This window comes from Eschrichtius robustus, chromosome 18 (genome assembly GCF_028021215.1).
Source record: "Eschrichtius robustus isolate mEscRob2 chromosome 18, mEscRob2.pri, whole genome shotgun sequence".
In the NCBI taxonomy this organism is placed as follows: Eukaryota; Metazoa; Chordata; class Mammalia; order Artiodactyla; family Eschrichtiidae; genus Eschrichtius; species Eschrichtius robustus.
The window spans coordinates 69,853,350-69,865,978 of NC_090841.1; the positions used below are offsets into that span (position 1 = coordinate 69,853,350).

Consider the following 12,629-nt stretch of genomic DNA (forward strand, 5'->3'; position numbering starts at 1 on the left):
TCTGCTTAAACGTAAAGATCCTTACAAGGTAATCAGGGAACTACACTTACAAATGACCTAAATCTGAGGGAGCAGAAAAGAAATAACAGAGAGAAGCATGGAAAGGGTGCCCTGGGAGATAAAAGAGGAGGACTTGACTTTCCTCCCTTGCTCTGTCCTCATAAAAGAGCAAACACAACAGTCAGTGATCATAAACCGCTACATCGAACAAGTCTGCCATAATCATAAGCTAAAAATTATACTCTTCCTAAAAGTGAAATACTTCTAATAATTACAAGATTATCTTTCTGCCAGGTGAAGATTTTAATGGTTATTACACAGCATTTGTCAGAAATATCCACCACAAAACCATAAAACCAAAAGAAGTGACTATTGAGGGCTCAGTATTAATTCTCTGATACAGACCCAGCCCAAAGAAATCAGACAGGACTAAGTCAGAGGGCAAATACGGCTGAAAAAGAAGACTTTATTGTGTTTTGCAAATTTAAGAGGTGCCTTCAGTGTTAAGATAATGTATGGAATTAGTAGATTCACGCAAAACAGATGCTGTACTTCAAATGCACGGGTGGCAAATTCACATTTACACTTTTATCTCCATCCTTCAGGGTATTTACCATACCCTAACGGTAAACAGCTCCCAAAGTAAGGGGCTTCTCCTGCAACATGCCTGTCTGTCCGGTGCCGGACTGCACCGAGGAGACGTCTCTGCTGTCTGAACTCTCGCTTCTCTTCCTTGCAGCCTCCTGGCCACCTCACTCATCTTTATTTTCTGCACAGTTCTACTCCAGAATGAACAGTTAGGTAACAGGCACATGTGCTCGATGTATAGTAAGTTCGTTAACGATGAGCTACTGGACACAGTCAAGCTGCACTCGGATCCGACGTGCAAATCCAGGGCTCCCTCCCTGAGGCAGCCCTGGGGCGCAGACCTGAGGCTGCTGAAGAGATACGGATACGCGTCCCCTGCCCCTACACCCAACCATGACATGAACCACCACCGCCCCCAGCTCCATTTCTGCCTCGGTGAGGCAGACTCCATCACAGCACACAAGCGTCCACACAGCCCCATGCAGACGCCTTCAGAAGAGCCAGCCTAAGTGCTCCGTCTGGCTCCTGGCAGACCGTGGTCGGTCAGTAATGGCCGTGACAACGTGTGGCTCCCAGACAGGGTTCAACACAAGGGCCTGGTTCGAGCAGCCCATGTTTCCATTCTGAAGCAGATGTCTCTACTCACCCAAATGCCTGAAAGTCCTGCTCTGCTGCGTGGACCACTGAAAGGGAAGGAGTTCTTTCCCCTCACCGGGAGTCAGTCTTCTCTTTGATTACATACCAAGCACTCCTCATTACATAATCTAAGTAAGATTTGTGATCTCATATATGATACTATTTTTTTTTTTTTTTAGAAATTTACTTAGAAATATAGAAGTTTTAGAAAAGAAAGCATATGGCATAATTAATTGTTTTACCCGAATACATCAGCTGTGTTTAGATACCTCAGACGAAGGTCTGAATAGGCAGAAGATGTATGTTGAGACAAAAAGAACTAGAAATACAATTAATACTTATTTTAAATTATAGGCAACAGCCAGAAGACAGAGTTGAGTTTCTTTTTGGTGAAGTAAAATATTTAGCCTAACTGGAATTTTAATTCATTCAACTTTCTGGATAGAAAAACATAAAACAGAGCTGCCAAAAGTCTTCAGGAACTCCCTTCAATTACACTAGGACAGTGCGTTCAGGGGGAGAGAAAGGAATCCACGGTCCCCGCCCCCCCGAAACGTCTCGACGTTCTCTGTTATCTTTGGTGCTGAGCCGACCTTTTTTTTCCCCATGATGGAAATGAAACGTATTCCCCTGTGATTTCAAAGCAAGATTTACTTGGGGATTAGTTTAGTCCACCCAGAAGTAACTTGTTTTGCTTCTACCCGCGGTCACCCTGGAGTCTGATACAAAGGGCTCCCTGTATCTTTTCTGTTTTTCCCAGAAACGCAAGGACAGATGCTTGCAAGCTAAAAATCACTCTCAGAGAAAACAGATGTTCTTTTCCCTCTCCCAGAAGTTGCAGCTGTTCCAGGTCCACGGGGAATGCGGCAGATGACTTCCGAATGGCAACGGAAGCTGGGAGGGTGGCTGTCACAGCGTGGGCACGGGGCTCCCCCTCCACGTGGCTGAATGACTGCGCAGATCGCTGCGGGGGAACGAGGGCCCCGCTAGCCTGGGGGTGGCAGGCAGCTCACGAGAACCAAAGACACCCTTGTCTCTACACTTGGAATCAACGAGTATGATACCCAAGACTACACAAGGCAGCAAACGTGGAGGGAGACTGTTAAAATCCTAGCCGGAGGCACCAGGATATAAAGCTTTTGTTTGTTGCTCAGAGAAAGGCAATCCTCATGGAAGAAAGCAGCCTGACTGCACCACCAGGGCAGACGGAGGCCGGGGCTCCTGCAGAGGGAAAAGCTGTCCTCGCAGAGCTGCAGGATGCCGGACGGGCTGTCGCTGCCAGTTCTTCGTGCGACCGAAGCCGGTGACTAAACAACTGAGCGCCCGTGGACTCTGCGTCCCCGGGACGGGCTCTGCCCTGGGCCAGCACTGGTGCTCCCCTCTGGGTGTGGACCGACAATCTGGCCGCTCTCCACAAAATAAAAAAACAATCCAGCATCTGGGAAACTGCCGCTCAAAGGAAGTTTTGAAGAGCTGCGCGTCTGATCACGTTTATGAAAACGTGCGTGAATTTCCTCCCTTTTCAGAGACTCTACCTTCTCATATTCACGTCACTTACGTACAAGCATAAACCCCAAACCCATTTTCTTTAGACAGTATAGCAAATTAAATTAGGGGCCGACAAATAGCGAACATAGAAAGTGGCAGCATGGACGCAGGGCAGATATTTGGAAGTAACTCTGAAATCAACTGTGTTTAAAAAGAACGAGCCAAAAACCTAAGAAAACCACCCAGCGGAATCACAAACAGACGATAAAATGGACAAATCGTATCGTTTCCTGGCACACATCCCACTCTCCCCGCCAAGTTTTAATATACTTAGAGTCTTACAACGTGAGGTTGAGCATTTCTAGAAGCAGCAGGCATTTTCCAGATTCCTCTCGACTCGGGAGGTGGGTGGCCCGTTTACCTCAAATGATGAGTCAAGGTCCCTGAAGACCAGATCAGGAGAAAGAGCCAGAGGCAGAGCTCCCCGACCCGCCAGCCCCTCGGCCTCTGCCCGCACTTCTGCGGCCCCCAACGCCGGGCGAGAGCCGGGGCGGGCCGCTCTGCCCTTGGTCCCCCCCGGCAGAAGCCCACAGGGCAGGCCCGGGAAGGCTTCTCCCACAGTAACCTCGGTCCCTCAGCTACACCAGCTGCTTGGGGGAGCGGGCTGTGCAGAGATGGGCCATCACCGGCCCCCGGCAGGGGCCACCCGCCTGCTGGACGGCGCGCAGGAGCCTCCAGGCCCGAGCTGGCCGACGGGCGGCAGGGGGAGCCCCGTGGCAGGCGGCTCTGTGGGCCCCTCCTGGGCTGCCGCCCAACACCCCCTCGGGGGCAGGAAGGATGGCCCGCTCCCAGCCCACCTGCCCCTGCTCTCCTGACGGCAGGGCCACGGCGGGGGGCGGGGGGGGCCGCAGGAGCGACTGTCCAGGAAGGGGCGGGAAAGGAGGGACGGGAGGCAAAGCACCCCAGAGAGCCGCTGGTGAAGATCGTGCTGGTAACTCTGTCTCCAGATTTTCTGTCTCTCAGAGACCACGGGTGATTTCACCAGGGCCTTCGACATGGTTCCCTCGAAGACAGCGTCAAACAAAGGCCTAACGTTCCTGACGTGTTCACCCCTTTAGAGCCTGAACACATTTCTAAGGCATCTTTGATGCGTGGCCTGCAGGCAGGGGGCCCTGCACCTCGGGAATTTAAATCGGGCTGTTCATAAACACAGTCCGGCCACAGCCCCGAGATCCCCGTTCAGGGGTGGGACGGGGCACTGGCAGGTTTTCAAGCCCCCTGCGTGTTCCAGCTCTAAGTTATTACTGCCTCTGCATTAAATAAGCACCTTCCAATCAATCCCTTCCTAATGGGAACACTTGTGACGCACGCAGACCTGGCTCATGAGAGGGAAGAAGTCCCTGCTCTGCAGGTTGAATGTGAAGTTGCCAGGGGACGTTCTAGGGGGACCGTCCCCGGCAGGCGTTTCTCTAAGTGGATCTGAGGCCTAGGGAGAGCCCAGGCAAGGCACTGAGATTTGGAAGCTCGGGCAGTAGTGAAGACCCTGGACTGGATGAGTGTGCAAAAGACTAGATGAGTGTGCAAAAGGACAAGCAGGAAAAGGAAGCCAAGCACGAACAGTAACCAAGAAAAAGAAAGGCGAATGAGACACTAGAAATTCCCGTCAGAGGAAGGCTGTCTCGTTCCCCAGACCTGAGGGCCCATGGCTGCACTCGACCCCAAACAACGCGGCTTATTAACCTTCGAGTGTTCGTTAAATGAACAAAAAGTGAACCACACCCCACCTGGGGCAGAGGAAATCTTCGAAACATCTTTAGCAAGCTTTTATGAAAAATCGAGACAAAAAGATTTTAGGGAAATGTGGTATTAATCACCCCACCACCACCACCACCAAGCCCCCAACAATTTCTGTTAGGATTTTACACCTACCATAGGCTTCAGCGCTTGTGATCTTTGTGTTTCCTATGGAACAAGACATGCACAAATACTTTCACAGCTTATTTTCTCTCAAATCCCACAGTTTCACTCAGAAAACTATCTACTGAAAAATAAAACTGTTTAAAACATTAACATGTTATTTCAGTAATTGCCTTTTGTATCATGCTTCATGGTCCTTTGTCAATTTATCCAGTTTTTAAACCACCAACGTTTAAAGGAATGCTTTTCTAAAGACGGCATACTAGCAGGAGACCCACAGAAAGCTGTTACTTGTTGCTAACTTGGCATCTCCGGACTGATGTTCTTAACCACAGTGGATGCCTTCTAAGGCTCACCTTCCCAAGTGCTGACAAGAGAAGCTACTTCCAGAGGGATCCGTCTGGGGATTTTATAGAATTGAAATTTACCATGAGAGAGAGAGAGAGAGACAGAGAGAGAAAGAAGGGTCCCACAAAGAAACAGATTTAGAATATGCCACACATTAAACTTCCCTTCAAGGCTCAAAAGCTCTGAGAATACTGTAACAGAAACCTACTAGACCCAACGTGTCCAAACATCTTATCAGGTAGCACCTACTAACATCTTCAAGAAGGGGGCTCATCCAGAAACACTCCCTTAGCTCGAACCCACCTTCAGAGCCTTCCAGCAGGTAGAGAGCAGCTCTCCAGTCAGTGTGAGACCCTCCCCCATCCACCCCACCCCCGCCAATCCGCGGAGCCCAATGATGTGCCAATTATGTGATAAAAGTGAGATTCAGCCTACAGACAAAGACTGAATAGGCCCGCATACAGTGTGAAGGTTATTGGTGGCAAATTTCATTATTCAGACTCATGAGATCCATGGGATGCTCACATTCTTTGATGACACGTCTAGACTTTTACAGTCACACACCTCAACGTCCTCTAGTGCCCACACCTTTTCTTACCACACACAATGAGTAAAACACGTATATCCATGTCAGACTAGAAAAGATACTGTCTTTCTAGAAAGAGTCTGGTGACTCAAGTTATTGCTTAAACTTTGAAGTGAGAATACAAGGAAAAAAAGAGAGAGAGAAAGGGAAACCACAACAGAGGGCTCCAACAATGCTTATATCACATCATTCACACCTCTTACATGTGGTTTGAAACTCTCGAGTCTCTGATTAACCAAAGTGACGAAACACTGTTCGACTTTCAGGAACCGAAAATCGGGGTTTTCACGTGCACAGCCTCGCAGGAGCCCCCGAGGCGGCCGGCCAGGAGCAGGACCCCAGGGGGAGCTGCACAGAACCTGCACGCGCCCTCCTCCCGCCCCCCGGAGGCCCCTCCTCCTACTCAGCAGCAAGGGGGTGGCGAGGGGGGCACTGGGAACGGCCGAGAGAGGCAGGGAGAGAACTAGGGCAGCAAAGAGGCGAAACCCACCTCCGTCAAATGTTTCCAGTGTAATTTTTCTTTTTTTTTTTTTTTGGAGCAGATAACCACACTACCTTTATAACAAACTAGGAGAACTCACTGCGTGCATACAATTGTCTGCTGTGGTCGAATACAGTTCAAACTAAGTTACCTGACCTTGAACAACACTCCTCTCTGGCCCTGCGGTGAGACCAGCACACAGGAGTCACCTCTGGCCCTGCGGTGAGACCAGCACACAGGAGTCACATGTGCTGGCGCCCACCTTGTGTGGCTTTCCCTTCCCCCTCCTTCAGTCGGGCGTCTTTATTACGACAACGCCCTGCTACCTCCCTCCTCCTGGACTGGGGCCCCGGCCACCGGAGCACTTACTCGGGGTGATAACGTCCTCGTTATGCATCTCCTTCCTTCACCAACCCAAGAAGGTCCAGGTGCAGAGCCCACACCTGCATCCCTGGCCCAAGTGAGGCGGGGCAGCAGGGCTCCGAGTGCCCAGAAGCAGGGAGGCGTGCGACACGGCAGCGGGGGGACAGCTGATGCGAGGGCCTGGGACCCTAGAACCTGGGTCTTACCATCAAGGGAGAGGACGACCTTCGGACACAAATGAATAACACAGTCGGAACGTGCTGCTGCAGGGAGAGACAGCGCTCAGAATCCCCAGGACTTTCCGCACACACACAAAATCCCACTAGCAGTTTTTAAAAAGCAAACACCTGTGGGCTTGCCTGTGGGGAAAGACACTTCAAATCCCAAGTCATTAAGGGCTCACACACCTCACTGAATACGTTGGAAACATTTTCCGCTCGGTTTTTTTCAGTATGCCGCAAGTGAACACTAGTTAAATGTGCTCTAGGGGGGGCCAGTCTTAAACCCAACTGCCAAAGATCCCCGTTTACCAAGAGTGCTTTTTACAAACAAGGTAAAGATGGACACAACCCCGCACACTTGTGGTGCACGCAGGAGGGCCAAGAGACCCAATCATCATTTGCTCAAAGAAGACAGCAGAAAGTCAGGCTAAGAACGTGCCACTCCTGTTGACAGCGACTCCGATGGACCAGTTCTAATTTCCCAAATGGAGGCAGAAACTTGATTAAAACCAGAAAAAGTAATATCAAACTTGGTTCGCTATTAAACCGAGAAGCGAAGCTAGAATTAAATTCACTTAATAACCTCGAGTTCATAACCTCCCGCTCTCACATGGAAGTTGGCTTGGTACTGGCTCCCTTTCATTAAAGCTGGTGCCGCTTCGGTCAGATAGCCCACAAAAGAAAGAGCAAGGGATTGCAGATGGCTTAATGCACCTCTTAGAAAGTAAACACAATACGCGGGGCCCGGAAAGTAAAAGAACATGTAAGAACCAGGAGATAATCTTCCCAATACTTTCCACACTAGCCAGAGCGAGCGCAGCTCCTAAGCGTGCCCGGGAGCTTAGCAAGGAGATCCTTACAACAGTCGGAAAGATGATCTTAATGCGTTGGAATAAGTTACCTGACCCCCCACCCCAAAAGTTAACAACGAAGATGTTTCCTTTCTTAAAAACGTGCACAAGTTGTCATAGAGGAATTGTCGGCAGGGAGGCGCCTCCCTGTTCCTCATGACGTGAGTCACCCCCTGCAGTGACTCCCACTGACCAGAGCTCCCAGCAGCCCCTCCACGCGGCCCCTCGTGCTCTAGAACACAGCCCTGCAAAAACCAGGCCCCCGAGACCTCGCAACCCTGCACAGCCAGCAATCCTGCAACGCCCACTGGCTCACTCTGCCCGTCACTGCCGGAAAGGGAGAGGTGAGGTCCATTAGCAAAGCCAGAAAGATCACACTCGGGTTAAAACCCATTTCTCTCAGCAGCCATACCTCCCCTTCCAAAGTTTTACATTCAACCAGTATAAGTGAAACTTGACTCCCAGCACCTTTTCCCAGGGAGACAAGTGAAAATTTCTCCTCTTTTCAACCGGAAACCTAAGCTCTTAAAGACAAAAACCGAAACAACAACAAAACTTTGCTAGGAAATACACTAATATTTTCTGCTGCATCTACTCCTTGAAGAGTAAAGCAATACAGCAGGAGGACACAGGCTCTGCCGGCAGCAACCAAGCCGATCCAGGGCTGCGGTCCGTTCCTAGGGAGACGAGGAGTTCTGGTCCGCCGTGCCTTCCCTGGGTCAAGGTCTGGAGCAACACCTTCTAGAATCTGAGAGCTTGGCCTCTAATTTGCACACGCTGGCACCAGACTCAGGCGGGGGACCCACCACAGCAGTTGACAGCAGCCGCGTCAACAGTGTCCCCCCAAATCAGGCAAGAAGGGAAACAGACTCTGTGCAAACTTGTCCCCAAAGCAACAGCGGCTCACAGTGACCAGAGTTAAGCCCGACGTGCAGTGAACTACAGACACAGAACCACAAAGGGCCGACCATTTCACGAGTTCACGAGCACCACCTCACGGGAATCCCTGTCCTCCACCGGAGAAAGCTGCCACGGCTGCCTTGCACTCCACTCATTCCTAAGCCCCGTGGAAACAGGGTTACTTGTTACCTGATGAGGCAGAACCCTAGCCCTGGCTGGAAACAAGAGAGAAAGCCTCGGGGCCTCTGACACAACGTGCACAAGGTGTGGATGGGGGCAGAGCTCGGGCTGACCAGGAGGGCGCACGTCTGCCTGGGCGGCACCGACAGCAGCTTACCTCCGTGGAAGTCTGTCCATGTTGGGGGCATGTGCCCACTGTCCATCGGGCTGCCATCCCTTTGAGGAGAGGGAGACATGGATGGGAACCAAAGGATCTTCTAAAGGCAAGTTCTTACCGCAAGCTGGCCCAAAGGTCCCTGCAATCAAAGAAATCATTGTGGTTTTGCATTTGGCATATTTATGCCCCTCTTCTTCTAGGGACAAGTCTGTCAGCCTCTGAATGGATCTCCGCTTTCAAAACGCAAAGTGTCCAGAAATACACCTCCACCTAGGTAAGGAATACAGGAGATGGGAGAAGGGCAAGGGGTCTTCAAGGCACACCCTGGTGCAGAAAGCGAGTGTAAGAGCATTTCCTTCTCAAAAAAGAGCCAGAAATCAACTGTTACTTTTAAAGAACCAACGTTTTCTACCAAATATTTCAACACAAGCAAACTCCACCTCTTCATACCCGTTTAAAAAACGTGACCGATAATGACTCCAAAATCTACACGGCACTCTACACCAGCCCTAGCTAAAAGCAAGGGAAAAGGCTTCTATATGAACAAAAAAATGTGGGTGATTAGCTTCTATAAGCACTGGTCTACAATCAACCTCGCCATTGGCCTAGCTCCGCTGACTACCATTCATAACGCCAGAGAAAATTCATTAGATCAAATTGAAGCACATAATCAGAAAGTCAATCTCATACTAAGTCAACAAAAGATCATCAAAGTCCAGGAAACTAAGTTAAATACCTAATCCAGTGTAACAAATGCTTGGTCTACTTAACAGGTTACATAAATTGCTTTTAGCAATTCAACCTGCCGTAAGCCAACCACGACCCAATGCCAAAACATCAATACTTCCCAACTAACTGCACAGCTAGCAAGGCTGTCTGTATATATTCTATTGCATATAGTATCACAATTTCCTTCTTTTCAAAAAATTCCTCTTTCCTTCAAAGAAATGCCTGAAGATATTTGATACTTGCCACCGCAGTAATGCTAATAACAGAAATCAGAACACTCTGTTTAGTCACCTGTGCATCAAGCGTACAAAGAAAGGAGGCGTTTCACAGGCGACCACAGAACCATCCTCAGCTGAGGGACGAGGCACGCGGCGCCAACAGGACAGCTACGGGACCACAAAACCAAAGGGGGGTTCTTGGCAGAGACTGGGCGCGAGCAGAGGTGTGGGAGGGACGGGGCCGGCCCGCAGGGCTGGTGGAAGAGCAGCTCTGGCCGCTGAGGCAGCTCCAGGGCCGCGAGAGAAGCCAAGAGCCCGGCACCACCGGGGACTCTGCAGCATCGGCTAGGCTTCTGATCTCCGTCAGAGGGGCCACGGCTCCTGGAACAGATGCAAATTCGTGCCTTCAACACACATGAGCTACAGAGGTGAACGTCAGCTCTGCGTTAGAGATCGAATAAAACAATTTCCACGTGCCAGGCAAGAATTTCTCCCGTTGGACTACCTGGGAAATAAGGTGGCAGTAAATCAAAATTCCACAGTGGGACAGTATGGCCCTTTGAAGACGACACCTTCCAGCCTCAGAACCACGGCAAGCGTGACACGGTGACCCCGGGCCAGGAGCCCGCAGGTCCCCCACCGGGCTAACCTGCTCACACTTCTGGTGGGCGCTCCACGGCTGCGTGCGAAGGGAACACGGACGCGTGAGCCGATGCCCGATTCCACAGAACGGTGGTGGCGGACGGTGGACGCTGCAACACCGGACACGGCAGCCATCGAGGGCGGCACCCACGGAAGCCTCCCTGTCAGAGGCGCTGGCGGCTGAGCCGCTCGGCCACCCCTCTCCCTTCTCTGGCCCCTGGCCCTGTGACTCTGGGAAGCCCGCGCTCCTTCCAGCCCCAGAGGAAAATCCTGCTTGGTGGGAGCCGACGAGGTGGCTTCTCCGTGCCACGGTTTTCTGCTCTAGAGGACAAGAGGTGGGGGCTAGAGGACAAGAGGTGGGGGCCAGGGGCCTCCAACGCCCTTTCCCGCTCTAACAGCCTGGGATTCCAACTTCTCTGTGCACGAGAAGAGTTTCACGAAACGGCAAGCTAAGCTGAATCAGATGGATAAGAACTTAAAAGGTCAAGGTGTCCGATCTCTCTCTTTTGCAGGTAAGGACACAGCTCCGCAGCTCCGAGAGCAGGTGACCAGCCACACTGCTGGCTTAACTCAGAGTCGAGACCGCATCTTCAGAGGTAGGCAGACCGTCTCCAGATCTCGAACTTGGGGTCAGAATGGCTAGAAAAGTACGGAGAAGCGACGGAAACGGTACAAAGCAAACTATCATCCCCCCCCCCCACTGCCCCTTTCTAACTAGGCTTCATCTCCAGCTTGTGTATGATTTTTCCCAAAACCAAATCTGCAGACGTCTCCCCCCAATCCCCAAACTTCTGTTTCCAGTCAAACTGGAGCTACAGTATCCCACCAACCTACCTGGCCCAAAACGCGGAGGGAAGGTACCGAAGTGGAACTTAAAGCCAATATATGAAGAAGATCTAACATTACAGTAAGTTCAGAAACATAAAGAACCGTGTGCTCACCAAGGCTATCCAAGCCACCCAGAGCCCCCCTTCTTCCCACGGCCTCCTGCCACTTATGGTCCTCCTGTTTGTCTCTGACCGACCCCAGCAAAGGCAGAAACAATTCCATGTTGCACACACAGAAACGAGGACCACACAGGGCCTCTCCCAGCTGCCACCTGAGAGGCTCTGAGGCATCAACCCACAAGCCGTCCCTTCCTGCCGGTTCCAAAACACAACCATCTCCTCAACTCAACACACAAGCCAGCGCACGGTGTTCTCAGCTGTCACTTTGAGCCGCGTTAAGTCCTCCACCCCAGAACCCAGAGAAAGTTTAGGAGCCGAGATGCAGAACTGCCAGCCCAGAAGTGAGTCAATACTCGATGATCAACTGAACAACCAGCTAAAATGCTGTCTCAGCATCCTTCCTAACCCATGACCAGGAAAGAAGTACTGGGGAGGGAATCGGCGATGGGAACTCTGTCCAAGGCCAGGTCAGGTTCTATTTTCCTGTTCTATCTGTGAGCACCATGCAGAACTCAACAGAACAAAACCGACATGTAACGGAAGGGGACTGGATAGCTCTCAGCTAACAAAGCAACTCTCTGAGCCTCTTGGCAACAACAACTAGAGAAGACTTTCCCTGCTCTATGAAACCAATTTTTTTCCTTAGAAATTAGAAAGGGCACACTTTAGATCTGGCTAATTGCCATCTACTTACATCAAGACTGAAAGAGAAAAATCACATAACTATCTTTAAAAAATTACAGGAAAATGGGCTTCCCTGGTGGCGCAGCGGTTAAGAATCTGCCTGCCAATGCAGGGGACACGGGTTCGTGCCCTGGTCTGGGAAGATCCCACATGCCGCGGAGCAACTAAGCCCGTGGGCCACAACTACCGAGCCTGCGCGTCTGGAGCCCGTGCTCCGCAACGGGAGAGGCCGCGACGGTGAGAGGCCCGCGCACCGCGATGAAGAGTGGCCCCCGCTCGCCGCAACTGGAGAAAGCCCTCGCACAGAAACGAAGACCCAACACAGCCACAAATAAATAAATAAATAAAATTAATAAGAGGATTCCCAGCCATTGGTCACTGGGGATGCTTTAAAAAAAAAAAAAAAAATTACAGGAAAAAAGTATGTGCTATTGTTTGTTTGTATAAAAACAAGACCAAAAAAGTCTAACCAGGAATAGAAGCAGACTTCCTTAATGGAAAAACAAACAAACAAAAAAGAGGCCACACATCAAAATTCTATAGCAAATACCATACTTATTAAAGGAAAATTTAAGGTGCATTTCTTTAAGGTCAAAAACAAGACAGGTGTATCGCTCCCATCACTGCCAGTCAACAGTCTAGAGGTCACGGCCGAAAACACAGGATGCAAGACGGTGATATGAATAGACAGGA

At 50.6% G+C, this 12,629-nt stretch overlaps 1 protein-coding gene across 2 annotated transcripts in view; it reads right to left on the reverse strand.

The window, feature by feature from the left end:
- STK24 (serine/threonine kinase 24) overlaps window positions 1-12,629 on the reverse strand; it is a 103,207-nt gene that overhangs the window by 36,058 nt on the left and 54,520 nt on the right. Inside the window, exon 2 of one of the 2 annotated variants that reach the window (XM_068526478.1) lies at window positions 8,717-8,855. The exons of the other annotated variant lie outside the window; for it this stretch is intronic. Within the exon in view, the coding sequence (XP_068382579.1) occupies window positions 8,717-8,773 (57 nt within the window). The 5' untranslated portion in view covers window positions 8,774-8,855. The remainder of the gene's footprint in view (window positions 1-8,716; window positions 8,856-12,629) is intronic. 2 annotated transcript variants of the gene reach the window in all.